This window comes from Bos indicus x Bos taurus, chromosome 25, assembly GCF_003369695.1.
Source record: "Bos indicus x Bos taurus breed Angus x Brahman F1 hybrid chromosome 25, Bos_hybrid_MaternalHap_v2.0, whole genome shotgun sequence".
In the NCBI taxonomy this organism is placed as follows: Eukaryota; Metazoa; Chordata; class Mammalia; order Artiodactyla; family Bovidae; genus Bos; species Bos indicus x Bos taurus.
The window spans coordinates 8950869-8978020 of NC_040100.1; the positions used below are offsets into that span (position 1 = coordinate 8950869).

The 27152-nt window shown below is 53.8% G+C and overlaps 3 protein-coding genes and 1 non-coding gene across 5 annotated transcripts; 3 read left to right on the forward strand and 1 right to left on the reverse strand.

Moving 5' to 3' along the window:
• The first annotated feature begins 3005 nt into the window (after positions 1-3005).
• On the forward strand, positions 3006-7009 carry VPS37D (VPS37D, ESCRT-I subunit). 2 transcript variants are annotated; one of them, XM_027527584.1, is made up of 4 exons: positions 3006-3260; positions 4581-4752; positions 5230-5312; positions 5920-7009. In XM_027527584.1, the coding sequence occupies exons 1-4, from the start codon at positions 3123-3125 to the stop codon at positions 6280-6282; spliced, it is 756 nt and encodes a 251-aa protein (XP_027383385.1). In that variant the 5' UTR covers positions 3006-3122; the 3' UTR covers positions 6283-7009. The 2 variants fall into 2 exon arrangements, with proteins under 2 accessions (XP_027383385.1, XP_027383387.1); XM_027527586.1 differs by lacking the exon at positions 5230-5312 and having other exon boundaries at positions 3079-3260.
• A 4830-nt stretch (positions 7010-11839) lies between these two features.
• On the reverse strand, positions 11840-14971 carry DNAJC30 (DnaJ heat shock protein family (Hsp40) member C30). Its single transcript, XM_027526933.1, has 2 exons — positions 13745-14971; positions 11840-12514 (listed from the first exon to the last, which is right to left on the reverse strand). The coding sequence occupies exon 1, from the start codon at positions 14930-14932 to the stop codon at positions 14252-14254; it is 681 nt and encodes a 226-aa protein (XP_027382734.1). The 5' UTR covers positions 14933-14971; the 3' UTR covers positions 11840-12514; positions 13745-14251.
• Positions 14972-15059: 88 nt separating this feature from the next.
• Positions 15060-26467, forward strand: BUD23 (BUD23, rRNA methyltransferase and ribosome maturation factor). Its single transcript, XM_027526932.1, has 12 exons — positions 15060-15190; positions 15291-15328; positions 16241-16336; positions 16422-16504; positions 16605-16701; positions 19204-19300; positions 20540-20590; positions 21307-21392; positions 21607-21652; positions 21823-21881; positions 25931-26020; positions 26169-26467. The coding sequence occupies exons 1-12, from the start codon at positions 15143-15145 to the stop codon at positions 26221-26223; spliced, it is 846 nt and encodes a 281-aa protein (XP_027382733.1). The 5' UTR covers positions 15060-15142; the 3' UTR covers positions 26224-26467.
• Positions 25070-25198, forward strand: LOC113884058. Its single transcript, XR_003508807.1, has one exon.
• Positions 26468-27152: the final 685 nt, after the last annotated feature.

Sequence of the window (27152 nt, forward strand, 5' to 3'; positions counted from 1 at the left end):
GATGGTGTTGAATGTGAGAAAGAAGGGCTCTGGAACTCAGAAGCGGTCTATGACCTTGGCTAGAGCAGGGTCCTTGAAGTGGTGGTGGGGTGAAGTCAGAGTCAGTCAAGGAATAAGGGGAGGTATAAGGAAATGGGGGCTTCCCAGGTGGCTCAGTGGTAAAGAATCCACCTGCCAATGCAGGAGGCATGGCTTCGGTCCCTAGATGGGAAAGATCCCCTGGAGTAGGAAGTAGCAACCCACTCCAGTATTCTTGCCTGGAGAATTCCGTGGACAGAGGAGCTTGGCGGGATACAATTCATGGGGTTGCAAAGGGTTGGACACAGCTGAGCGCACACACATGCTGATGAGGAAACGAATGCACGGAGTGCAGGGTGTAGATGGCATGTTGGTTGGCTTGGACTGTCACAACAAAACACCACACACTGGGTGGCTTAAACAAAAGATGCCTATCTCATAATTCTGGAGGCTGGGAAGCCCGAGATTAAGGTGCCAGCAGATTTGGCTTCTGGTAAGGGTTCTTTTCCTGATTCGCGGATGGTGGCCTTCTAACTGTGACCCCATATGGTGGAGAGAGAAAAAACTTTGGTCTCTTTTCCTCTTCTTAGAAGGACACTAATCCCATCATGGGAACCCACTTTCATGACCTCATCTACTTACCTCCCAAAACCCCACCTCCAAATATCATCACATTGGAGGCTAGGATTTCAAAATACCAACTGGGGGGCGGGGTACTCAGTTCATACAGAGGGAAATGGCAACCCACTCCAGTATTCTTGCCTGGGAAATCCCATGGACAGAGGAGCCTGGCAGACTACAGTCCATGGGGTCGCACAGAGCTGGACATGACTGAGCACACACTCAGTTCATAACCGGGTACTTTTTAAAATACTGGGTGGGGGTGAAAGGGACGTATCAGTCTAAAGGCAGAAATTAAACATGAAAGAGACAGAGAAAGAGAGACATATGAACTTCCTTGGTGATCCAGTGGCTTAGACTTCACACTCCCAATGCAGGGGGCCTGGGCTTCGATCCCTGGCCAGGAAACTTGGACCCCACATGCCATGACTAAGAGTTCGCATACCGCAACTGAAAGATTGCACATCCTGCGTGCCACATCTAAGACCAGCGAAGCTTAATAAATATTTTGTAAACATATTAACTAAAAAAAGAATCCGTTCTGCTATGCAGGGTACACAGGTCGGATCCCGGGTCCAGGGCGCCCCAACTACTGAGCCTTCATGCAACAACTAGAGTCTTTGCACTGCAATGAAAGACTGTTCATGTGGCAACAAAGATTCTGCCTGTTGCAACTAAGACCTGATGCAGCCAACTAAATAAGTAAATAAATAATTTTTTTTAAAAGAGAGAGAGAGACATAACTAACCACAGTAGGGGGGAAGGCTCTCAGAGGAGGCAAGGTGAAGGTGAGACCCATAGCAAGGGTACTTCGTTAACTTTGGAATGAGGGGAGGTTTCTCTTCCTGGAGGCGAGAGGGAAGGAAAGGCATTGGGGTGGGTGTAGAATAAAGAGGGGTTGGTGACGAAGAGGGACAAGCTGAGGGAAGAGCTCCCATCAGATCTCACCAAGGCCTCTTAGAGTGAAGAAAGATTGGAGGAGGGGGGCCAAAGGTGGGCCAGACAGGAGGGAATGTCTAGGAGGCCCCTGGAAGAACGGCGGAAATAGTGGGTCTGGAGGAGACACAGAAGAACCAAGGAGCTCATAAACTGGGACCTGTGGCAGGGCTCTTGATAATATCCAGGATCCTGATGGAGGGACAGCAGGGACTGTGGGGCACACAACGCCGCCTGGGGAGGTAAAGAGGGTTTCCTGGAAGTGGTGATGTTCCAACTGAGTCTGGAGAAGGAAAACCAAATTTCAGTTACCATAAAAATGTGGAGGAAGAGGACTTCCCTGGTGGTCCAGTGGCTAAGACTCTGCACTCCCAATGCAGGGGGTTTAGGCTCAATCCCTGGTTGGGGAACTAGCTCCCACATGACGCAACAAAAAAAGATCCCACATGTGGCAAGTAAGAACCAACACAGCCAAATAAATAAAAATAAATGTTTTGAAAAATGTGGGCAAAGCGTTGCCTTCACAATGCATCAGCAAGCCTGTCCTGCCCCATTCCATCTGTCTGTCTCTTTCTCAGACATCTCCAGCACACCCTCCGTCCTCTAGCTGGATTGAGGACCTGCATATACAGGAAGAACTGAGATTGTCTGTCTTTCACCTAGAACGTGATTTTGGGTAGGTGACATCATCTCTGAGAATCTGTATCCTCATCTCTGAAATAACAGTAATTCATATCAGGTATTCATTTAACTACAGGTAAGAGACTCTACAGGCTTCCCTGGCGGCTCAGTGGTCAAGAATCCACCTGCCAAAGCAAGAGGCGAGGGTTTGATCCCTGGGTTGGGAAGATCCCTTGGAGAAGGGAATGGCAACCCACTCCAGTATTCTTGCCTGAGAAATCCCATGGACAGAAGAGCCTGGCGGGCTACAGTCCATGGCTTCGCCAATGAGTCCGACATGACTTAGCGACTAAACCAAGGAACTCAACATTCACTGCCTCTTTTCCTCACTTTGTGTATCATCGCCCCATTTTGTAGAAGGGAAAACTGAGGCTGGGGGAGGTGAATGACTTATCCAAGTCATCAGCAGGTCAGGAGCTTCTGGAGCCTGGCCAAATTCAGAAAATCGTTCGAATTCAAGGGGTAAATGTGAAACAGCCTTGCAACCTGTAAACGCCTGGGGTAGGAGAGTCCGTGCCTGGAGGCGTGGTGACTGAAGGCCGAGAGAAGGGGAGCGGAGAGAGGCGGCCCTAGAGATCCAGACGGCGGAAGGATGATGGGTTGCCAGGATATCCGCGGGTGCGGGAGGCGCGCCGCCACCGGGGTGGGAAGGGGTGCGGCCCGCCCCCTCCGCGCCCCACCCCCAGCCTCCACGCCGCGGCCCCTTTAAGAGCGGGCGGGGCGCCCTCTGGCGGCGGAGCGCCGCGCGCCGCCGGAGATCGAGCCCGAGCCGGATCCCGGAGCCGGAGCCGGAGCGGAGCGGAGCCGGGGCGGAGCGGGCCGAGCGGGCCGAGCCAGCAGCCGAGCTGGGGGCGCGGGCGGGCGGCATGTACCGGGCCCGGGCGGCGCGGGCGGGGCCGGAGCCCGGCAGCCCGGGGCGCTTTGGGATCCTCAGCACCGGGCAGCTCCGGGACCTGCTTCAGGATGAGCCCAAGCTGGACCGGATCGTGCGGCTCAGCAGGAAGGTAGCACGGGGGGCGCGGGCGGGGGGCGCGGGGGACGGGCCGCGGCCTGTCGGACCTGCCGACCGACCGAAGGGCCGCGCTGGTCGGGCCGCGGGGCCGCCGGAGCCTGGCACGTACGAGTGGGCCCGGCGGAGCCGCCCCCGGGGGAGGGGGCGCCCGGAGCTGGCCTGGGGCGGGTGGGGCGCGCCGGAGACCCAGGGAGGCGCCCGTGCACCCCAGGGATGGCCGCGAGGCGTGTCCTACGGCGGATGCTCCAGGGAGGTGTGTTCCGGGGGGCGGCTGTGTTGTGGGGGGCCCTGGCTCGCACACCCACGTTCTGTAGGGCCAGAAAGGGGAGGCGCCTTCCATAGGGAGAACTAGGGGCCTGTTTGACACCTGGGGGCACCGTTGGGAGGGTGTCCGTATGCCGGGGGTGGAAGAAGGGGCTTTGTGTTTTCCGTTGGGGAGGGGTACTGAAAGCTGAGGTGTGTGTTCCATAGGCCACCATGAGAGAAAGTTGTATATTTCACAGGAGATAGGCCCGGGCTGGTTGTCTGTGGGGGGCGGAAAGGGAAAGTGTACATTGGAGGGAGGCAGGCGGGAGGGCCATGTGCATCCTATAGGGGACAGATGGAGGGTAGTGCGTTCTCCAGGGGCAGGGAGGGGAGGCTTGGCCCGCCTAGTAACAGAAGGAAAAAGCCTTCTCCAGGGCCAGGAAAGAAAGGGGTCTGCTTTCTGCAAGAGAAGGAGAGCTGGGAGCAGGTGCTAGGGGATCGGGGAGGAAAAGGGGGTGTGTATTCCTTGGGGTGTGGGGATTCCACTGGAGGGCAGACGAGGAGTGCGAGGAGGGGTGTGTGTGTGTGAGGGGGTGCCAGACAGGGACAGGGTGAACACCTCACTCTGGAGAGTCAGAGCAGGGGATGGGGAGTGTTTTCGGAGCAAACACCTGAAGAGGAAGCAGACAAAGGCCTGGAATGAGAGGGAAGCTGCCCATGCATGGAAAATGGGACAGAGGAGGGAGGGGGGCTCCTCGGGGACCTGAGCAGACATATTAATTGAAAAATTAAAGATTAACTAACATTTGTAGAGACCTTCGTAGTTTTCCTCACTTCAGTCTCCCAACAACCCTATAAGGGAGACGTTTTTAAGCTCACTTTGTGGACTAGGAAACCGAGGCAAAGTGGGGTCTGGGCTCTCCCAGCGCCTCCACCTGTTGGCTCGCCATCCTGAGGTTGGGGCGCCTTTGGCTTGGCCTGTGGGCACTGCCGCCTGGGTGGGGGGGCGGTCGGCGGCTGTGGGGAGAGTCCCTGAATGGGCCTCTGGGCTCTTCCCCGCCGGCAGTTCCAAGGCCTGCAGCTGGAGCGCGAGGCGTGCCTGGCTTCCAACTACGCGCTAGCCAAGGAGAATCTGGCGTTGCGTCCCCGCCTGGAGATGGGCCGCACTGCCCTGGCCATCAAGTACCAGGAGCTCCGGGAGGTGGCTGAGAGCTGTGCAGACAAGCTGCAGCGACTGGGTGAGGGACGGCGGGGAGAACTGCCCGGGGTGGGGGTGGGGGGTGCCTGGGAATTGCCAGGCTCTGAAGGTTGGGAACTTGGGCACACCTCTTCTTCGGGCAAGCTTGCAGGGGTGCTACTCCTGGGAAATTCCCAAGTTGGGAAAGTGAGCAGTTGGTGAGTATAGCTGGGTTGGAGAGACCAGAATGGGTCCCTGGGAGAAGAGGGGACCCGCTGCCCAAGGGCCTGGGGTGCTCTAGGAGACAGCCTCTGCTTCCTCTTTCGCACCAGGACGGGGTGCGGGGGGCACACAAACTGATGCTGTGGGGCGTTGTCCAGGTGAGGAAACTGAGGCCCCAGAGAGGGGAGGGGAAGCGTAGAGGCACACACAGGTCAGGGAGAGAGTCAGCAGTGGGCCCTGGGGCTCCGGCCTGTCTGTCCAGGGTGACAGGCCCTGAGGGCAGGGGCTATTCACTGCGTCCCTCTGCGGCCCTCAGAGGACAGCATGCACCGCTGGAGCCCCCACTGCGCGCTGGGCTGGCTGCAGGCTGAGCTGGAAGAAGCTGAGCAGGAGGCTGAGGTGAGAGGAGGGGGCAGCTGGGCCTGGGGACCCGGAGGGGGAACCCAACCTATCATTGTCCCCTCCCCTTGATTCTTACATTGCAGGCGTGAGAGCCCCTCTTCCAGGAAGCCTGCCCTGAGTGCCTGGCCCCCAGGAGGGCCTGCTGAATTGCTGTCCGCCCTGGACACAAGGCCCACCGTCCCCACCTGTGACTTTCCCCCGGCTTCCTGTGACCATCTCCGGCAGCTTAGGCTGGGGCTACAGAGGAGCCGGGGCAGTCAGTCGTCCCAGAACAGTGGGAGGGAGCACAGTGCTCAGGGTGTGGAGGGGTGGAGGTGGAGGGCCCTGGCCTGGAGGAGATGGACTCCCGTCCCCTTCACATGTGTCCCCATCCCTGGACCCCCTCGTCCCTGCCCCGGCAGGTCTGGTGATCGTGATCAAGGCTTGAGAGGAGAGGACTTGGTCCACAGTCACTCAGCAAGGGGCAGGCGAGGCTGGAACTCAGTGCCCCATCCCAGACCGGGGCGGTGGGGTCCATTGGAAGGGATTCAGGATGGGGGAGAGAGGACCAGCCCTGAGTCTTCGGTCATGGTCCTCCTAAACTGTCCCATCCCTCCTGTCCCAGGAGCAGATGGAGCAGCTGCTGCTGGGAGAGCAGAGCCTGGAGGCTTTCCTGCCCGCCTTCCAACGAGGCCGGGCCCTGGCCCACCTGAGGCGCACCCAGGCGGAGAAGCTGCAGGAGCTGCTGCGGCGCCGGGAGCGGTCTGGCCAGCCAGCCCCTACGGCTGCCGCGGAGCCCCCCAAATCCTTCCCCGCTGCCGCAGTCCTGCCCACCGGGGCCGCCCGGGGGCCGCCGGCAGTGCCCCGGAGCCTGCCCCCCTTGGACTCCCGCCCAGTGCCCCCACTGAAGGGCTCCCCCGGGTGCCCCCTGGGCCCAGCCCCTCTGCTGAGCCCTCGGCCCTCGCAGCCAGAGCCCCCCCACCGGTAGGATCCAGGGTATGGCCCCCCCATGGGGGGCCCAGACAAACTTGATGCGTGGCTCCTCCTCCTCCCCCACTGCCTGGGTGGGGGGAGGGGCAGGCCCCTCCCCCTGGCCCTAGGCAGGCCCTGGCCCTGGAGGCTGAGCTGGGGAGGAGGGTCCACTGGGAGATGCCCAGAGAGAGGGCTGGGGGTGGGGTGGGCAGGGTCTGATGCCTCTGGCGCTGAGGAACCTCTGCCTTTTTTTTCTCCCCGGCTGGGGCCTCCTGGGTGATGGGCCAGCCCCAGTGCAAGAACTTGACTCGAAGGGGCCTGGGAAGTTGCCCGCCTCCTTCAAGGGGCCCTGCCTAGGGGGCCCTAGCGCCCCTGCCCCTCCGCTGGGCTCGCACAATGCCACGGCTGACCGGAGTGTTTTCCATCATGTCCTGAGCCTACCTTTCCCCCAGTGCTGGGGTCCACCACCTAGGAGCCAGGGGGTCAGGCCCAGGGGCAGGGACACCATGGCCATGGGGCTACCACTACCTGCCCCGCTCAGGCTCCAGACCATGGGGCGAGGTAGGCCAGGGGCTTCTGACCTGCAGGGGTGACAGTGGGCCATCCCCTGGAAAGACCATTCTGTATTTTTCTGTCCCGTCTCCTTAGAATGGAACCTTTTTGAGGGCAGGTCCTTGTCTTTGTATGTTCTGTCCCCAGCCCCGCCTCCCAGGGGCCGTCAATAAATGTGATGATGAAGATGACCATGCTGCCCGACTCCTCTCTGACCCCTCACCCGGCCTCTCAGCTACTGCAGCCTCATCTCAGGTCCTGAGCTGCCTACTCTTGAGAGGCCCTCCTTTCCTCTCTGCGCATGCAAAGCCCAGCTGTCCTTCGGGTCCAGCACTGTTTCCGCCTCTTTCATGAAACCTTCTCTGGTTGCCAACCCCAGAGAGTCTTTTCCTAGCTCTGCACTTCCCAGCCCTGCTGGACAGAAGCGCACGCTGCGTCCCAGTTCTCAAGGGCCGCACCGCTGTGCACCCTCCTCTCCTCGGCGCCCTGTAGGCCCCATCAGGATGGCCCTGCTCCTTCTCTGGCCTGTCAAATGACCGCGCCCACTGGGTGATGGAGGGGCTCCCCGAAGGCTGAGGCTGTCTGTCTTCAGCTTGGCTGATGACGGTGGGACAAGACGACGGGAGAGTAGGAGCATGTCTTGGATCCGCTTAGGTCAAGTTTGATGAGACGAAGTTTGGCAGGGAGTCAAGGAAGATCCTCTCAGTGAGAGGAGTCAGAGTGCTGTAGAAGCTACTGTGACCTCGGTCCACGTTAGTAGGGAAGTAACCATCTAGACCGAGGCGAGTGCTGGGTTGGCACTACTTCTTACTGAAGTTTTAAACTCTAAGGGAACCCCACAGCAGCAGCACCTTTGATACAGTAAGTGTTAGTTGCACAGTTGTGCCTGACCTTTGCAACCCCATGGACTGTAGCCCGATAGGCATCTCTGTCCATGGGATTCTCCAGGCAAGAATACTGGAGTGGGTTGCCATGCCCTCCTCCAGGGAATCTTCCCGACTCAGGATTGAACCCAGGTCTCCTGCCTTACAGGCAGATTCTTTACCCCTGAGTCACCTGGGAAGCCCGCCTTTGGAGTAACAATAAAGAGAAAAAAAGGACTGGGACTGAGTCCCCTGCAGAACAGTTGAGGGATCTGTTTGGCATACAGGTAGGTGATGGCTGCCCTTTGAGTCTAAAGGGCTGCTTCACATAGAGCCAGAGGTCAGAGTCAAGACCAGTGGGTGGAGACCACAGGGAGCCAGATTTTGGCTCAGGATGAGGCTCTAGAGCCATGGCTGCTACTAGAGGTAGGTGGTCCCCGTTCCTAAAGCTGTCTGAGCAGCACCTGAGTGACTGCTTGATGGGATCTTGTTTTTTAATAATTTTGTTTTTGGGTTTTTTTTTCCCTTGGCTACACGGTGCAGCTCCTGGAATCTTAGTTCCCTGACCATGGATTGAAACCAGGTGCCCAGCAGTGGAAGTGTACAGTCCTAACCACTGGACTGCCAGGGAATTCCTCTGATGGGATCTTTAGAAACGTAGGCAACAGTTAAGAGGGACTGGCCCATTTGAGCTTCTGACAGCCCGTCAAGTCCAGTCAGATCCCTCCCAGCGGGGGCAAAGCACTGCCAGTGCCTGCTCAAGAGGCTCCACCCCACGGCGGCCTCGGCGCTCCTGCTCCTCCCTGCTAGCACTTGAGCTGCTGGAGGTGAGGGACGCCAAGATGACACCTAGTGCCTGCCTGAGACAGCAGACAGAAGACTGAGCAGCCTTGGAAGAACTTCTGCATTCTCAGCAGGGCCTGGTGCAAGCTGGGCCCCTCTCACCCTGGCCTCCCATTCCTGGTCCCTGCTTCCAGGGTGTTTTTCCAGGTTTGTAACCACAGGAAGAAGGGCTAAGGATGGGGATGCCGGAGCCTACCTCCACTACTGTGAGCTGGGCAGAGGCTAATGTCCACAGTCTGGTTCAGCCTCCCCTCCCCGAGGCAGGTCAGAGGAAGAAATGACCAGGCAAGGGCGGGACCAGAAAGGAAGAGCGTTACCATGGGACCCAGGTGGGGGCCCTCAAAAGGGCTTCCACACCCCTCCCCTTCCCCAAAGAGCTCAGTTTTAGAGGGCACAGGGAGTGACGCCCCTCAGGATTCAGCTCCAGCATGAAAAAGACCAAAGACCTGAGGGAGGTGGGTACAGATGCCGCCAGAGTGCCTGGCCCTAGTTCTGGGCCACAGGAAAGGCTTAGAGTTGGATGGTTAATAAGCTTTATTAGCCTCTCTGCTTGAAGGAAAATGGAATGTTCTGGAAAGTTCCAAGCAGTCTGGGCTCTCCTGCCAGATCACTTCTGTAACTGTCTAGGTTCTGGGGTACCAGGGAATGTTCTTGGCTATCATCCTCTGTGAGAGAGAATAAACTTGAGGGGCTACATCAAGGGGCCCATGAGAAAAGTTCTATTACAGACCACTGGTGCGTTTACAAACCAAACCCCCCAAATCGCCCCAGTAACAAAACTCCCACCCCTTTTTGATAAACACGTGTTCCTGCCCCTCAGAAGTCTGTTATGTGCATCTCCTTGCTTGGAAATCACTAGCTTCTGTGTCCTTTCTTAAGTCTCCTGCTTCATCTTCCAAATATGAAACACTACACGTAACTTCGTGTCTGTGTGCGCGCGAATCAAGGCTCACTGAGCTAAGCAGGCCTGAACCACAGTGAGCTCAAATCTCTACCCCTGAATCGTGTGGTCACTGCAAAGCCATGGCTAAGAAACTGCCCTTGACCTCCAAGGCTAGAGAGAATCCAGTGGTTTCAGAGAGACCAAGTAGGACTAGCTGAGGGTTTATCCCAATTTATACAAGGATTTTACATGAAAGACCAAGTGCAGGAATGGCATTATTGTACCAAGGGACCTCTGGCTTTGTCTGGGACCCTGCCCCTGCCACAGGCCTCTCAAGAGATTCTTCCTGTTCCACAGAAAGTAAGATTTACACTCTGCCTCCCAAAGTGTGAGCTCTTACGACGACACAGGAGGTTATCTGGGGATCTGCGACCTCAAACGCCTGGAGGGGCCAGGAAGGTCACAGTGCCCAGCAGCACCATTTCCACAAAGCACACCCGCCCCTATTTTCCTGGAAATGTGAGACCCCTTTTGTCTGTCTATTTTCCCTCTTTATAGACATGGGATACAGAGAGAGATTTCTTTACTAACAGCGAAATGGTTTCAAGTGTGTGCATTATGGCTTCTGACACATCCCTTTGCTGGTCAGAGTGCAGCAGCCTGGGGAGGAAGGACTTTGTCTACAAGGCAGACCTGACAGCTCTTCCCACGCGGTCATGTGGGTATGGGAGGAAGCTTAATGGTGGCATTTTCTCATTTTTTGGAGTGAAGTCAGAAAGCTAGATTTTTATGCAGTCTCCCAAGTTCTTAATGTTTGCTAAAGTTAAGACACCGTGCTAGCCACAGCCAAACACTACGTGCAGGTTGGCTGTGGCCTGTGAACCACGAATCTGGGTCAGTCCTTGGTTCTCCTAAAACAGGCCTTCTTTGGTCTAGCGGCAGCCCCTCCCAGGACCAAGGGTGTGAATGCTGAAGGGACAAAGGCCGAACGGGAGGGCTGACCTCCCTCAATAGTAGCGCCCAGGCCCCAGGTTGAGACAGCCTTAAGAGACACTGGTAAGATGGCTAGATCCATTGATACTATAATCTTACGACAGACGGGGAAGCGGCGCCTCTGGGGGATGAGAGCACTGAGCACCCCCGCATACACAAGTTTATGAGGCCCAGACTCAGGTCTTGCTATCATCCTAAAACCAACAGACGGATCCTCAGCTGCTTTGCTCAAACCCCATGGCCACCAGGGCTCCAGAGGCTGGCTGAGAGCCAGGCCGCTGAAGGCAGGTGAGGCGGGCCTTCTACAGTCCTGCTCAGAGGCAGGTGATAATGTGACCACATTCATCACAGGGCAGAGGAACGGACGGGGCAAAGGCCATGAGAGAGTGCTGAACTCAGAGAACTGAAGTAACCCTGCCACTTACCGGCTTCCTTTCTCAGCCTCTCTTCATGGGACCTGATGACCTTCCAGGAAGCCCAAAGGCCCGAGACAAGACCCCTCCTCCTCGCCATTTTCCCAAAAGTGGGTGTGGTGGCCACTCACTTGGGCTCCACCCTTGGTGTCTCAGCTTCAGGCTGTGGCTATAAGGGATGGAGATATACACATGGTCAGTGATGACCATCGGGCAACTCGCTGGCCTAAGATAGGCTATTCTTCTTTATCTTGGCTGAACCATTACAGAGGGTAAGGTGCACCCAGAGAAAGAAATGCCAGAACTTCAGAAGGAAGCAAGAAATCTTACTCCTTTAGCACTGTGAAGTGTAAAGGATCTTTTCACCCAGCAATTAAAAAAAAAAAAGGACAATGGAGGGGAAAAGTTTGGCTCAGGAGGAATAAAGTCCTGATTAAGCCCAAAGGCAGTATCACAACTGCCTAGACATACACACCTTTGATTCCTGTCTTCTCATTCAAGTCCCTCCATTCAGGATCTGTGCATGCTTCTCACTGGGCCTGGTACTGAACTACACCCCCACCCACCCCAATGAGCGCAGCCTGGAGCAAGCTGGACCCCTCTTGTCCCAGTCTCTCTTCCTCAGTCCAAACTTCTACTTTTTAGCTTGTGACCAAAAGGAAAAAAGGGACTAAAGCTGACCATGTCTCAGGAACACGGGAGCAGCCCCTGAAAGGCAGGGGCTAATGTCCATGGCCCGGTTCAGCCTCTCCTCCCAAGGGCAGATAAGAAACTGAGAATGGACAGATGCGGGTGGTGGTGGGGAGAGAAATGATGTAACAGGAACCAGTGTGGGAGGGTACTTCAGAAAGCCTCCCACACACCTCCTTGCCCACGATGAGCCCAGACTGTTTGAGGGATGGTAGGGAGTGGTGTCTCTGAGTTCAGCTCTGGCCTAAAAAAACCCCAACAGGCAAGACAGCACTAGAGAGAATAAAGGGGGGCGGAGTGGGGCGCCTAGTTCTAGGCCTAAGAAGAGGCTTAGAGGTGGATGGTTAATAAATTTTATTGACTGCCCTGTTTGGAGTTGCATGGAATGTTCCAGAGGTTTCACAGAGTCTGGACCCATCACCCCAAACCTTCTGGAATTTTCTATTCACCTCCATGTTCTGGGGCCCCTAGGGAATATTTTTGGCTGTGATCTTCACCGAGAGAAAACAAACTTGAGAGGTATATGTCACAGCCAATGAGAAAGGCCCTGGATATCACAGACCATTAATGCTTTTACAAACAAAACCCCAAAGAACCCTAACCCCATTTGATGGAAATTTGGATGAAATCTTGCCTCACAGACTGTTCAATGGCACCCCACTCCAGTACTCTTGCCTGGAAAATCCCATGGATGGAGGAGCCTGGTAGGTTGCAGTCCATGGGGTCTCGAAGAGTCAGACACGACTGAGCGACTTCACTTTCACTTTTCACTTCCATGCACTGGAGAAGGAAATGGCAACCCACTCCAGTGTTCTTGCCAGGGACGGGGAAGCCTGGTGGGCTGCCGTCTATGGGGTCGCACAGAGTCGGACATGACTGAAGCAACTTAGCAGCAGCAGCAGCAGCACAGACTGTTCAGTCCCAACTCTGGCTGAGAATTACCAGTCTCTGTACCTTTCACTAAGCTTCACTTCCTGTTGTCTGTGCTTTGAAAGAACAGACTTTCCCCACCTGTTTTCCAAATATGAAACATAATAACATTAAACGTTCTTTTTAAAAGTACACATGCCCCTCCCTTCAAACCAAGGCTTGCTGAGCCCAGCAGGTCTGAACCAGAGTGAGCTTAAAGCCTTACCACTGAGTTACATGGGTCACTGCAAAGCCATGCTGAAGAACTTGCGCCCAACCTCCAAGGCTAGAGAAAAGACCCAAGTTGAACCACCTATGGGTTTATACCCAAATTACACAAGAATTGCACACACAAGACTGAGTGCAGGAATTGGTGTTAATATAGCAAAGCACCTCTGGCCTCGTTTAGAAGCTAGACTTAGGTCCTGACTCTTGTAGTAGGTCTTCTGCACAAGTTTTCCTATCCCATGGCTTTCTGCTCAACAGCGCATACATACTTGAGTTCCTACTGCCTCACAGCTAATCCACACCCCGTGTGCAGAGATTCAGGGTTAAGAGGGCTGGATTACAACAGCTCTAGCAAGTGATCACCCACTTGTTTAGCACCAGTCAGGAACAGAGGAGGGGAAAAAACGGGGGGAGGGGACTTCTCTGGGGATGCAGTGGTTGAGACAGGAACATAGGTTCGATCCATGGTTGGGGAACTAAGATCCCACATGCCTGAGCTGTGCAGCCATAAAAAGAAAAAAAGGCCTCAGTTAGCTCTGAATAAGGAAGTGCATTTCTACATGTCCCTCCTCTCCCTCAATAATCTTGTTTACTCAAACTCCCCCAGTTCCCACAGCCTCAAGTAGCCATGTTTCAAGGACTTGGCTTGTGGGGACTGTGATAAGCGCTACCAGCAGAATGGGAGGCTGGGCCACTCTCACGCAACTCTTACCTCCGCTTTTGTTGCTCTGTTTCTAGGAGGAGAGGAACTGCACAGTTAGCAATGAGGCTGGCTGGTCAAGGAATGACCAGGTGCCAGGCACAGTGTCCCAAGGATAAATCTGGCTCTACCGACATCAATATTTTAATCACTGAGCCTACTAGAACATGGATAATCAAGTATGACAGATCTCGAAAGAGCAAACAATTTGCTCCCCTGCCATCATGCCCACAGATGAATTTTCTGCAAGGTCATATATTCGACAAGTATGGGCACAGGAAGACTCATGACCTCGCTTTCTTTCCCACTCCCAGAGGCCACCAACAGAAGGCCAAGTGGGATCTGACTACCCAAGAATGGCCAAGTTCCCACGGATTACATCTTTATCCTACATCAGGTCTCACCTGTGGCTTGGGGAACTCACAGAAAGGCAAGTTTCGTAAGACCCCAGATTTTTTCGTTTGGACAGCCACGATTGGTCACATTGCACGTTTCAAGGTTACACAGGAGCCCCACGCTACACGCACGGGGCAGGAGCAGACGAGTCTTGCTTGAGCTTTACAAGAAAGCCAGAGCAAATGTTCCAGAAGTTGACAACATCTGGAAGCAGGCACCCCAGGGCCTCCAGAAAACCCCTCACTCTCAGGCTTTCAGGACTCTTCATTAGGGGCCTGTTTTCTCGAGCATCGAAAAGCCTCCTTTTCTGGAGCGGGGCGGGGGTAGGGACGTGCAGGTCAATGGCTAAGTTGGACAGGTGGGCAACAGAAGGGGGAGAGCAGTTCCTTCGGGCCCCAGCAGAGGTAGACAATGGGAGGCAAGGGGTTCAAGAAGACACGCAGGGCCATTTTCTTGGGGGTGGGGTGGGGCGGGGGGGTGTTGGCTGGGGGCTGCTCCCCTGCCCTCCACTCCGATTAAATACGAGAGCTCACGATGAGGAAGACGGTGAGCAGAACGAGGACGAAAGCCAAGTCTCGGGTCTCGTCCCAGCCTAAGCCCTTCTTGGCCCGGTCCTCCTGCATCTTGCGGAAGGCCTCCCGGCGCGCCCTCAGGCGCCGTTCGCGTTCCAGCTGCTCACCGTAGTGCGCCTGGTAGAAGGCGTCAAAGTCGAACATGGTGCGCTTGGCTCCCGGAGAGGCCGGACCGCGGCCGTGGGCCCGAGGGCCGGGCGGAGGGGTACGAGGCGTCTCGGGGTCGGCGGCGGGAGTCTTGGAAGGCCTGACACCCGGACCGCGCAGGTCCTCGTCGCTCAGCAGGCCGCGGTCATACTTGCGACGCAAGGTGGTACTGCCCAGCACCACGTAAGCCTGGGAGATGCGCGTGAAGCGCTCGGCAGCCTCAGCGCTCCCCGAGTTGCGGTCCGGGTGGTAGAGGAAGCTCTGCCGGTAGTAAGCTGCCTTGATTTGCGCCTGCGTGGCCGTGGAGGGGACGCCGAGCAGATCATAGAGCGCCGTGCGCGAGTACGGGCCGTCGCTCCGGGTATAAGTCCTCGCTTCTGGGCCCAGGCCCGATCTCGGGTTTTGGGGAACCCCCCGGGGCTGCCACAATCTCCACAGTAACAGTTGCGACCACTTCAGATCGCGCCGGGCTGCCATCTTGAGTGAATCTGGCGGGCAGTGCAAGATAAACTGGCCAATGGGAGACGTGCGTTTTTCGCAGCCGGTCGGCCCTGTAGCCAATCGAGTAAAAGAGAAGGCGGGGAGAGGGCGGGTGGAGCATGCGTGTTACGGGGCGGGCGCCCGGCCGATGACATAAAAACCGGGCTCCGGAGCCACTCGCACGAGTTCTGCTGTTGAGGCGGGGTGATGGCTTTTCGCGGGCGGAGACCTGAGCTCCGCGGGCCCCCGGAGCTGGTGAGAGCTGTGACCACCCCCGCCCCTCTCTTTTCTCCTAGGGCGTCCGTGTCTTGATATCTTACCCGACTCCCCCCCAACCTTTTTCTCGTTCTTGCAGTATTACGACAAGAATGAAGCCCGGAAATACGTGCGCAAGTAAGGGAAGCCTGGATGTTGCTGGGTATCGGGGGTCGGGAACCGGCAAGTTGCCCTGAATGCGGAGGTGCTTGGAAAGCACGCAGAATTTGGGGGTGGCGGAAGGAAGACACTTGAATTGATCCATTGTTGACACCGTCAAAGTCAGCTCTTCAGTAAACCAAATTCTCTGGGTCTCGGTAATCTTAGTATTAGGAAGGGAGTGATCATACCTGCTTTGTTTAAGGTGACAGCTTATTTCAAGCATGTGAAGAATTAGGTAGGACGGAGTGGTGATGTGTAAACTATCAGTGCTGTCTGTAGGGGGGAGAAATAATACCCGTAGAATGTTTACTGTATGTCTCTAAAGAAAATGAAATATTTATTAATTTTTTTATGTTACATATTAAAATGATATTTTGAGCATATTGGATTAAGTAAAGTATAATATTGAGTATATTGGGTTAGGTTAAGGACTACTACAGTTAACTCTATGTACTTAGTTTCTTTTTAAATAGGGACTCAAGAATGTCCTGAGTGGCTTGTGTTGTATTTCTCATGGAGAGCACTGTTATAATTTTTACTGTGCATTGTTGACCCTTCTACATGGGAGTAGCTACAGTGGATAATTCTTCTAGAAAACATGTTTTTAAGTAAGAGGATGTCAGAGCTTGGTAGAGTTGAAAATACCAAATGATGCGTTATGAAGTAAATGATTTGTTCCCTTCATAGTAGCTCTGCAGCTGGTACAGTTTAATCTGTGTCACAGTAGAATAACACGTACTACATGGTCTTTGGGGGTTACTTTTAAATAGTCATAGTGCAGTTTATTGGCTGGGAAAGAGTACCTCAGGATGATTGTTTCCTTTGACTTTTCTTGGTCTGGGTGAGGTTTTAGCCCAGAACCCCTTTACCACGTTCTTGTGTTTTTAGCTCACGGATGATTGACGTCCAAATCAAGATGACTGGACGGGCACTGGAGCTTCTTTGTGTGCCCGAGGACAAGCCCTGTTACGTGTTGGATATTGGGTGAGATCCTGGGGCCCAGTTCAGACAGTCCAGGTGAGGGGATGTCCTTGGTCCTCACACTGTTGAGTCTCTGATTGTCTTCCAGCTGCGGTACTGGCCTGAGCGGTGATTATCTCTCAGATGAGGGGCACTACTGGGTGGGCATTGACATCAGCCCTGCCATGCTGGGTAAGTATGCCCTGTTTAGCACTGGGGTGGACACCCTTCCATGAGTTTGGAGTGGTGATGCAGATTGTCCTGATTCCTAACCCACTCTTTTCCAATGTAGATGAGGCCTTGGACCGTGAGACGCAGGGAGATGTGATTCTGGGGGACATGGGTCAGGGCATTCCCTTCAAACCGGGCACCTTTGATGCTTGTATCAGGTAAGGGTCTTCATTTCCTGCTTTTAGTCCTGCAGGTCAGTGCTTCCCAAAGCAGAGTTGTACAGAATACATAAATATACACATTCCCCAGGATTCTCAGGTCTGTTAGATCGGAGCAAGGCCCCCCAGATGAGTCTTCTTTGTGTTACAAAACTACTCCTATGCTTAACTTGTCCTGCTGGGTTTAGGTACCATGGTGTATAGATTTCTCTGCTTTGTGTGTGAGGGCTTCTAAGATGGCTCTGGGAGCCATCTTGTGGGCCCCAGCAGCCATCTTGTGGGCCCCAGCCTCCATCTTGTTGACTTCTTTTCAAGGAGTTTTATAGTGGAGAGTGGCCCTCAGGCTCCAGTCTTTTCAGTGGCTTGGGAGTCTTTTCTGAGGAGTCAGGGTCAGGCTTTGAGTGTGTTGTACATAGTACTTTGATAACATATTTTAGAACATTGGGCCCACAAGATGACTGCTGGGACCCACAAGATAGTTCCCAGAGGCTCAGAAGCCCCCACCCTGCTACACGCACAAAGCAGAAAAATCTATATACCCTGGTGCCTGAACCTGGCAGGACAAGTTAATCATAGGAGTAGTTTTGTAACACAAAAGAGAGGACTTTGGGGGTCTTGTTCTAATTACTGTTAGAAACATGAAGTTGTTCTTTGTCTTCTGTGGTAAGCTCTGTGGAGTATTTGGTTTAGTGTTTTGTTGCTGGGGTGGAAGTAGGGGCTAGGAGAGGATGTCAAAGCTGAATCATTATCTGGGAGGTGAAGACCTTCCTATGATAATAGATTGAGCTGTAGGGCTACACAGTAAGAACCTGGATGAGGAGTACAAATCTACATTTAAATGTTTTTTTAGGGTAAGTGATTAACATATATGTGGAAACAAGATTGGAGGAGAAAAAACGTTTCAAAGATAGCAACCGTGTTTTAGTAATGATCAGGTGAGATGTTCTAAGCTGCAGAGAGTCAAAGACCAGCAATATGATCTTGGGTGTTTCAGCAGTAAGCAGTCATTTTTAGTTTGTTTTTAAAAGGAGAAGGTGGTTTGGCCAGCATTTTTGTCTCAACATTTGTTACATGTAAGAAATTGTACTACATGCTATGGAGTTTATGGAAATAAAATTCCGTGTTTTTAAGACTCTCCATAGTTTTTTTGGTGCTATAAGGTGTGGACCAGGGGATTTCCCTGGTAGTCCAATGGTTTAGACTCTGCACTTGCTCTGCAGGGGTTGCAGGTTCGATCCATGGTCGGGGAACTAAGATCCCACGTGATGTGCGTTGTGGCTGAAAAATGAAAGATGTATACCAAGTTATTAAACATGAGCCCCAGGGTGAGGTGTACACTAGGAAGTCTGGGGACCCACCACAGTTATGAAGAGAAATAAGAGCACAGGAAAACTTTGAGCAGGAGGGGCCGGGGCTGGGCCTTGAAGGCTGGAAGGGATTTGGAGAGCCAAGGGAGAGGGTTTCAGAGTGAAGAAGCAGTGTGAACACAGGCATAGGAGTGAGTGGGAAAAAGGCATCTCATTGATGTAGCGATGAATGAGAAATTCCCTGGAAGCTGAGATATGTGGGTTTGGTTCCTAGAAAGCTTTTTACTCCATCCTAAGAAGTTGGGTCTTTATTCAGTAGTTGTTGATGGAGCACTGGTGAGTGATGAGACTTGGTCTGTGTTATAGGAACATTACTTAAGGGAGAAGATGCAAGAGAAAAGTTCGGTTGTTGAAGCAATCGAAGTGATAATAAATGCTGACCCAGGAGAGTGGTGGAAGGACGTAAAAGCTGGGAGAGGCAGTTGGGCACACCACCTGGGTTTGGGGTTCTGTCTTATGTGTGTGCTCAGCAGTGAGGAGGGGAATACTGGAAAAGAGGGCATATTCGTTGCTTGAAGTTTTACTTCTTTAAATATTTATTTGCTGCGTTGGGTCTTAGTTGCGGCATGCAGGATATTTACCTGTGACTCGCAGGCTTAGTTGCCCTGTGGCATATGGAACCTTAGTTCCTGGAACAGGGATTGAACCCACTTCCCCTGCACTGGCGGGCAGATTCTTAACCACTGCACCTCCAGGAAAATCCCTGCTTGAAGTTTTAAATCTGGGGATCGTGGAGACCCCTAGCAGGTAGAGTTGAAGGAAATGATTTAGGAGGAGAGTGAATGGCTTTGTGGAAGCCGGAAGCATATTTCTTTTGAATGGAGGAAGGGTATGAAGGGGTAGGTGGCAGGGAGAGCCTTGACCTGCTGAGTGATGCTGAACCAAACTTGAGATGCGTGAGAAAGTTTGAGGATGTGTTTCCTTGGACTGGCAGCAAGGAAACCTTTCATGCTCACCTTCTGGAGGCCCTGTTTGGTCCAGTGTTGTAAGATAATGATCCGAGGTGCTTGTGCCAACAGAGTTGTGGGCAGGAGGGTTTCATCTGGAGACTGAGGAATGTGGCATTGGTCACAAAGAGGCAGGGGTGGGCCGTGCATGTCGCTCCCTTTCCTGACGTGGTCTCTTCCTCTTGCAGCATTTCTGCAGTGCAGTGGCTCTGTAATGCTAACAAGAAGTCTGATATTCCTGCCAAGCGCCTGTACTGCTTCTTCTCTTCTCTTTACTCTGTTCTGGTGAGTTACGAGATCTCCCTGTCCCTCCCTCGTCCTGCAGATAGCGTGATGAGGCAGAGGCACCCCATGGGAAGGACACAGAATGGCAGGACCTTACTGTGGCTAATGCTGTCCCAGTGGACAGCCTTAAAAGAAGCGGGTGGGGTGGGGACCCGACACGCCAGTGAAATGCAAAGACACTGATGACCGAATCTGAGACTGATCACAACTGCTGTGTCTATGCTGCTGAATTTTAATCCTACGTTGGCTTGGGGGCCTGGACTCCCCAGATCAAGGACAGGGATGGCATATCAAGGGCACACACAACACTTTCCAGAGCTCACATCCTCCAGCTCCCACCTTCCTTCCCCCTCCCACCAGTGCTCAGAGAGGAGAGCAGGGTGGCTATTTACTAGTGAGAGAACCTCTTATTAGCTTTATCTTATCTTTAGAAATGATGGCATTGATTTCCATTGTTTACTAGGATTAGATTAGAGTGAGATTCTAAGTCCTAAAAATCTGTTGGTTCTTTTTTTTTTTGGATCCAAGTGTTTGCTTTCTTTTATCAAAAATTTGGCTGTGCTGGGTCTCAGTTGCGGCACGCAGGATCTTTGGGCTTAGTTGCAGCATGTGGGATTTATTAATAGTTCCCAGACCAGGGATGGAAGCTGGGCCCCCTGCATTGGGAGCACAGAGGCTTAGTCACCAGACCACTGGGGAGGTCCCAGATCCAGGTGTTTCTTGGTGCCCTTAAGTCACCTTCCTTCACCCCTGACTCTTCTAGAGTGGGTTTGGGCAGATAGCTTACTAGTCTTGTGCATTATGTAGTCTTTTCTCTGCTCAGGCTCTGGGGTTAATCCTGAAGTTCTGAGGGCCTCGGTGTTTACTTTTCCCTCTGCTGAAATGTTCTCCTCTCAGACATTTCCATAGCCACCTCCATCCTATAGTCAGGCCTCTGCTCCAGTGTCCCTTAGAGAGAGGCCTGCCTTGAAAACTGAAAGTAAGCTGGATAGTTTCTGTCACTTACCATCCCTTGTTCTAAGTTGTTTATCTTTTTGGCACTTAATCTGCTGTGGATTAGCTGCCTGAGCTGCAGACATTGGGGACTGTCTCTTTTGTTCATGGCTCTTTCCCACCCCCAAGAACAGTATCCCTTGCACACAGTGGGAACTCAACAAGTATTTTGTGAAGAAGAAAAGGGGAAGCATCTGGGTCTGGACCCCACGGATTATTTGAGAGACCACCACGTTTCTGTTGCAGGTTCGTGGAGGCCGAGCTGTCCTGCAGTTGTACCCTGAGAATTCAGAGCAGGTAAGCCCCTTGGCTAGTCGGGGTGCATGCAGGTAGGGGGAGCCCAGAACAGGTCAACTGTCCTGCTTCTCACTCTCCTGTCCTTCTGCTGTTGGGAAGTGACAGGACAAGCCACCTTAGGCTGCTCGGTGGGAAGGGAGGAGCTGAGAGTGGTCCTCCTCGCCGGCCATTTTATGGCCTAAGTCCTAAGGAGGGAGGGGTACCTGGGGCAGGTGGGGGATAGGGTGTTTGTCTCCTCTTGACAGACCCTCTGGTATTACTGATGTCCATAACTGAAGAAATAATGGGGGTCGGGGAGGGGATGTTAACAGTTGTATGCTGTGGAGTGTGATGCACGAGCAGAGGCGGGTCAGAGGTACCAACTCCGATGGACAAATATCGAGCTGTCCCTGAATGAGTCTGGCTCTCAGCTGGTGATCATTCATTGCCGGAGATTTAAGTGGGGAGGTGGGTCCCTGGGGTAGAAAGTGAGAAAAACGGGGCGGGGGGTGGTGGTTGGTGGTTCTGTGATCCCCAAGGGAGGTGTCTGCCATGGCTGGCTCCAGCCTGCACCTTCCCTGCATGGTTTTTGGGGACTCAGAATTGGGAACAGTCAATAAAGACCTTCAGTTCTCCCAGGCGAGGTCCGTCCTGGGACCAGATGAGGGCCCGGGGGATGAGCAGAGAGCCGCTGTTAGCCGGCTGCCCTGCCTGACTCCCTGCCGTTCTCTCCCCAGTTGGAGCTGATCACCACCCAGGCCACCAGGGCCGGCTTCACTGGTGGTGTGGTGGTGGACTACCCCAACAGTGCCAAAGCCAAGAAGTGAGTGCCGGGGGTCAGGGTGCGCCCGTGCAGCAGGAGAGAGGGTGGCGGGCTGGCCCTCACAGGCCAGTGACGAGTGGACCAGAGCAGTGCTGGCTTGGGTCACTGGGGCCCGGGTGTGTCTGCATCTGTTTGTGGCGGGGTAGGGTAAGGGTTTCACTTGTCCCTTAAGGCTTTCCGAGCCCAGCCCTCACTCTTCGTTTTCTCATTTCAGGTTCTACCTGTGTTTGTTTTCTGGACCTTCAACCTCTCTACCAGAGGTGAGGGCCCTTGAGTTTGTAGGCCCATCTGTCTGGGGTTCCCTTCCTGTGGGGTTAGGCCGTGGACCTGCTGGAAGGACTCACAGGCCTGGGTGCCAGGCCTTCGGGGTGGAGCGGGCGGGGAGGTTGAGAGATCTCCACGTCACCAGAAAGCACCTTGGTCTCTGCAGGGCCTGAGCGAAGATACCGAGGAGGAGAAGCCTGCCGAGTCCACGTTCACGGCTGATAGGTGAGAGGCGCCAACTCGGGGCAGGTGGTCGCCGTCCCCAGGTTCAGGCAGCAAGACTCTTCCATGTCTCTGCTTTCGCCAAGTCTCTCAGGGTCTGATGTGGCAGTGACAGCAAGGTGGAGAAGGGACTGGGGAACCCTTTGGGATGGCGTTTGCACCTGCCTCTGGCTGAGAGAGTAGAGCCCTGCTGGACGTCCATGGGCAGCAGGTGGCCCCCTCCTTCCCAGGCTGCCTCTGTCCCCTGGATCCCAGGCCCCCTCCCTGTGGCTCCTGCAGCTCCCTGTCCCCCTGCATCCTCATCTTCACCCTCTCGAGTCATGGCTCTCAGCACGTGGCAGTGCTGCGTAGTTTATCCCGACTTTAAAAAAGATCCTCCCTTATTCCCGTGACGGCTCCTGACTGTCACTGCATATCCACCCCTGCTTATTGGCTCCCACTGCGGCAGAACTCCTCGCACTGGCCCTCTGCCTTTCTCAGTCCTCTCCTGGCTCAGGCTTGTCTCATCGCAAATTGCTCTTGCCACCACAAGCCTGTCTTAGCAAACCCATGAGCCTTTTTTCCTTCTCCATCTTCATTGTAACTTGCTTGGTAAGTAGGAGCTAAGGCAGCCAATTGCTCCCTTAACGCTTTCTTCACTTGGCTTCCTACCTACCTCCCTGGCTGGTCCTTCTCCGTTCACTGTGCAGCTCCGCCTGGACCCCCTTTCTCTCCGTGCTGCTGCCTTAAACACCAGCTCCAGGTTGAGAACATCCACGTGTATAGCACTGGTCTCAATCCCACCTCTGATTTCCAAACCACCTGCCCTCCTGAATGTCCAGACCTGGACTTCCCACAGGCCTCCAGAGCAAAACAGAGCCCTTGGTTTCACCCCCAAACTTCCTTCCTCCGTCCTGCCTGTTGTCTACCCTTCCTGCCTGCCTTACATCTCACATCCAGTCAGTCCACCCCTTTCCCCCATACCTATATGGTCTCCATCCCCACTGCCCCGGTTTCTGAAAGCTGCGTCCCTGGTCTCCCCTGGCCGTGCAGCCAGACAGATCCTTCTCTTTTGCTTTTTAAAAGTGTACATCATATCTTGCGATTTTCCTGTTCAGTATCTTCAGTTGAGTTCTTAGTTTTACTTCCGTAACACTGTTCACAGCTCTGAATCAGAAATACTTGATTACATGGCATTATTTCTACCCCCAACTACAGTGAAAACTTGGTGGGGACTTGTATACCTGACACCAGAAGAATGTGTTGTTAGCGAAAGGTGTTTAGTATTTGTTGAAGGAGAAATGATTATGAAGAGTAAAGAAGGAGGTTATTTCTTCATTCTGATTAGAGTGAAAGGTCTTCAGACTTTAAGACATCAAAGAGGAAAAATAGGCGGAGTAAGGATGAGTTAGAAAGGCCCAGAGATGCTGAAAAATCATGAGTCCAGTCCTCGTATCTGCCACGCACTGATGCCTCCTGACCCCTTGGCCCTTCAGGCTCATCTCCCTTAGTTTCCTCAGCCCATTCCCCATGGGGACTTGGGGGCGCTCTCCTTGCTGTTTCTCCTCCAAGGTACCCAGCACTTGCTCCCAGCAAGCGGTCCCATCTCCTGCTTCACAGGGAAATTCAAGTGGTTTAACTCCCTCCGTCCACCTTAGGCTCCCTCTTGTCCTCACAGCGGTGTCTACAGACAACATGTCCTAGCTGTAAACTTAGGTAAGTTGTGGGACCTTCAGCAGCCGTTTCTCATCTCTCATTTAAAAATCTGGCGAGGGGGACTGTGCCCCCGGCTCAGGCAGCATGTTGAGGAGTTGAGGGCATGTCTGTGCAGGACTTGGCGCGGTGCCTGGCTCAGACCCTGTCTCCCTACAGACTCTTCCCCTTGAAATCCTCCGATTTGGGAAGGGTGGGGAGGAGGCTGTGGGCTGATGGGGCTTTGCTTCAGGTGCTGTCACTTTGGTCTGATCACATTTGAGCCTCTTAGAAATATTGTTTTGGCCAAAAAGTTCATTGAGGTTTTTCCATAACATCTTGCAGAAGTGAAAATTTTGGCCAATCCAATACACAGATAAATTAAGAAAAGGTATTCTAAACCTTTGCCAACTCATTTCTAATTTCCTCCCCCAACCCCATCAACTTTGCTTGACCGATGTATTCCTCACCCCTCGCCACCCGGCCTCCACCCTGCCACTCATCACCTGCGCGCTCCGTAGGTGCCGTCCCCTCTGGCCTTTGCCTGTAGACACCACTTACCTCTTCCTGTGGTCTGCACCGCTCGCCGTCCTTGCTGCTCCTGTGGCTCTCCTGATGACTCTTTCCCATCGACCCTCCTGCAGCTCACATCTTGCCCCCATTTGCTATGCTACCCCGGAGCTTGTCCTTCCTTACGAACTCCTGGGGTTCAGTCCTGCATCTTTAGCTGCTTCCTGCTTTGCATCTAATACACTGGACTCCTGCCCCCTCACTCTGAGCCTGTTAACTTTCTTCTGTGAACTGTTGTCTCTACACCCTGAAGTCTAGAGTATGTCATTCCTTTGGTCTAAGGCCTTGCTGCTTCCTGGAGAGAGGGCACGCTCCTTGCTGGTGTTCACAGCTCCATGAACTGGTTCAGACAAGTGGGAATCTGAGTTGTTGTTTTCTTTTAATCTGACTTTTATTACTGGGTTAGAACAGATGAGACGTAGCAGCAGGAAGATTGTGTCACGCAGTCTGGCTTGGAGTAGACTTCCAAGGATGACTCGATCCTCAGCAGACTCTCAGATTCTCCCTGGGACCCTCCCCTTCTTATACCCATCGCTCTAGGCACCAAGACTCTTCTGCTCCCTAACCTTCCCGCTCAGTCAACTCAGAGCCTTGCTTTCATGTATTGCTTCCTGTCTGGACTCTGCCCCATCTCCTGCATGAAGAAATACTCACAGCGGCTTAAGCTCGGTGGCATACTCGTTGCCCACCTCACTCCCTCAGCTGCTCCTAGCCTCTCTGCGCTCGGCCAGGTGTGGGTGGTCGCTGCCCCTGCCCAGCCGTGGACTCTTCACGGGCAGGGCTGGTTCGTACCCGCTGTAGAACACCCACGGGCTGGGCCCACCCAGGTACCTCGAGACGGTTGCTCACATGGCAGACAGCCTCCGTGGCGTGTCATCGCTGAAAACAGTTTCATTCCGGCTGCCAGGTGGGGAATGTGCCTTGAGGACTCGGCCTCTGCCCTTTCTCAGGGCCTCTCTCCCGTAGAGCTGAAGAGAAGAGTTCTCCTCAGCCGGGACTGGAGCCCAAGATGAACTCTTGAGGGTTGTTTTCGGGGCTGCTGTGAGCTGGGCAGCCGTGTTTTCCTACCTCGGACATTCACAGTTGCTGGAAGCCCCAGCTTGCTTTGGCTAGGCTGTGTTTTTGGAATGTCTTTGTCTGGCTGTGCTGGGTCCTGCTGGGTCTCCCTTGCTGCAGCAGCAGGGCCTACTCTCTAGTAGTGGTGCAAAGGCCTCTCATTGTGGTGGTTTCTCTTGTTGCGGAGGGCGGGCTCAGTAGTTGTGGCACCATGGCATGTGGGATCTTCCCAGACCAGGGATCGAACTTGTGTGGACGGCCAGGCCGATTTTTAACAATTGGATCACCAGGGAAGCCCTGGGGTCTTTTTTTTAAAGTTAGTTTTATTTTTGGCCATGCTGCACAGCATGTGGAATCTTAGTTCCCTGGCCATGGGGATCGAACCCACGTCCCCTGCAGGGGAAGTGAGGATTCTTAACCCCTGGACCGCCAGGAGAGTCCCTCCTTGGATAGGCTCTTATGAGCTGATCCTGGCCCCAAAGTAATTTGGCCCCTGCCTGCCCCGCAGGCAATTGTATGTAGGCCTAACACACGGTTCCCAATCTTGAGGATACTTGCAAATGAGGGGGACCCTCACCTCCTGCTGAATAGCTGCTCTGGCCCCAGCAGGTGTCACCAGGAAGGGGCTGTCCAGAATGGGGACCACAGAGGCCGCCTGCCTGGCAGGGGGACTTGCCACATTTCTCTGCCCGGCTACACCTGGGTGCCAGCTTAGGCTGCTCTGTCCCCTTCCTGACAGCTGTGTCCCCCCACAGGATCCCGTACAGGATAGCAAGACGGGGTGTGGTGAGGAAGAGCCGAGAATGGGTCCTGGAGAAGAAGGCACGCCGCCGCCGGCAGGGCAAGTGAGTGCTGGAGGGGTTGGGTTGTGGGCTGAAGGGGGGCTTGGCCACCCAGGGCCTGGGACTGTCTTGCCTCCAGGGTCCCAGGGGTTCATAGTTCACTTTCCTGAGCCTGTTTTGTCCTTCCCTCCCCTGTTCTCTCTTGGCACAGGGAGGTCTGCCCTGACACCCAGTACACCGGCCGCAAGCGCAAGCCTCGCTTCTGAGCAGGTGACTGCGTCCACGGGGACCCCCCGGGCAGAAGCTGTGCAATCCAGCACAGATGCTTGCCTCTGCAGAGTTCTCTCTATTGAAGTGCCTACTTGAGCTGCTGACAAAACGCGTTTTTCTTAGAAGAAGTTTTAGAAAAAGTTCGAAAAAGTTTTAATGTTCTAAAAGCATTTTCTTCACTTAAAAAAAAAAATTTTAAGAGCTTCTTTGTTCTGAAAGCAATAAACCACTTTCTGTGGAGCCCTGGCTCTGGCATTTTTCCCTCCCTGACAAATTTCAGAAGTTCTTCTGTTGTGGGTGGGGCTTTATTCCCAGGTGTGAGTTAGGTTTAAAGAACTTAAACGTGTGAAAGCTTTATTCTAACCTACAAGGAACAAGGTAGACTCCTTTAACTTCAGTTCAGTTGCTCAGTCGTGTCTAACTTCTTTGTGACCCTATGAATCGCAGCACACCAGGCCTCCCTGTCCATCACCAACTCCCGGAGTTCACCCAAACTCAGGTCCATCGAGTTGGTGATGCCATCCAGCCATCTCATCCTCTGTCGTCCCCTTCTCCTCCTGCCCCCAATCCCTCTCAGCATCAGAGTTTTTTCCAATAAGTCAACTCTTCACATGAGGTGGCCAAAGTACTGGAGTTTCAGCTTTAGCATCGTTCCTTCCACAAAGAACACCCAGGGCTGATCTCCTTCAGAATGGACTGGTTGGATCTCCTTGCAGTCCAAGGGACTCTCAAGAGTCTTCTCCAATACCACAGTTCAAAAGCATCAATCCTTTAAGAGTACTTATATGTTAACTTTGGTAAGACTGTATTTTGTTTTACATCAGGCAAAGTTGGGAAGCAAGGGCAGGGTGACGTGTATCCGTGGTACCCTGGGCCTGAGGCCACTGCCCAGTCATGGTTTCCCAGTGGCCTGGGCTGACCTTTG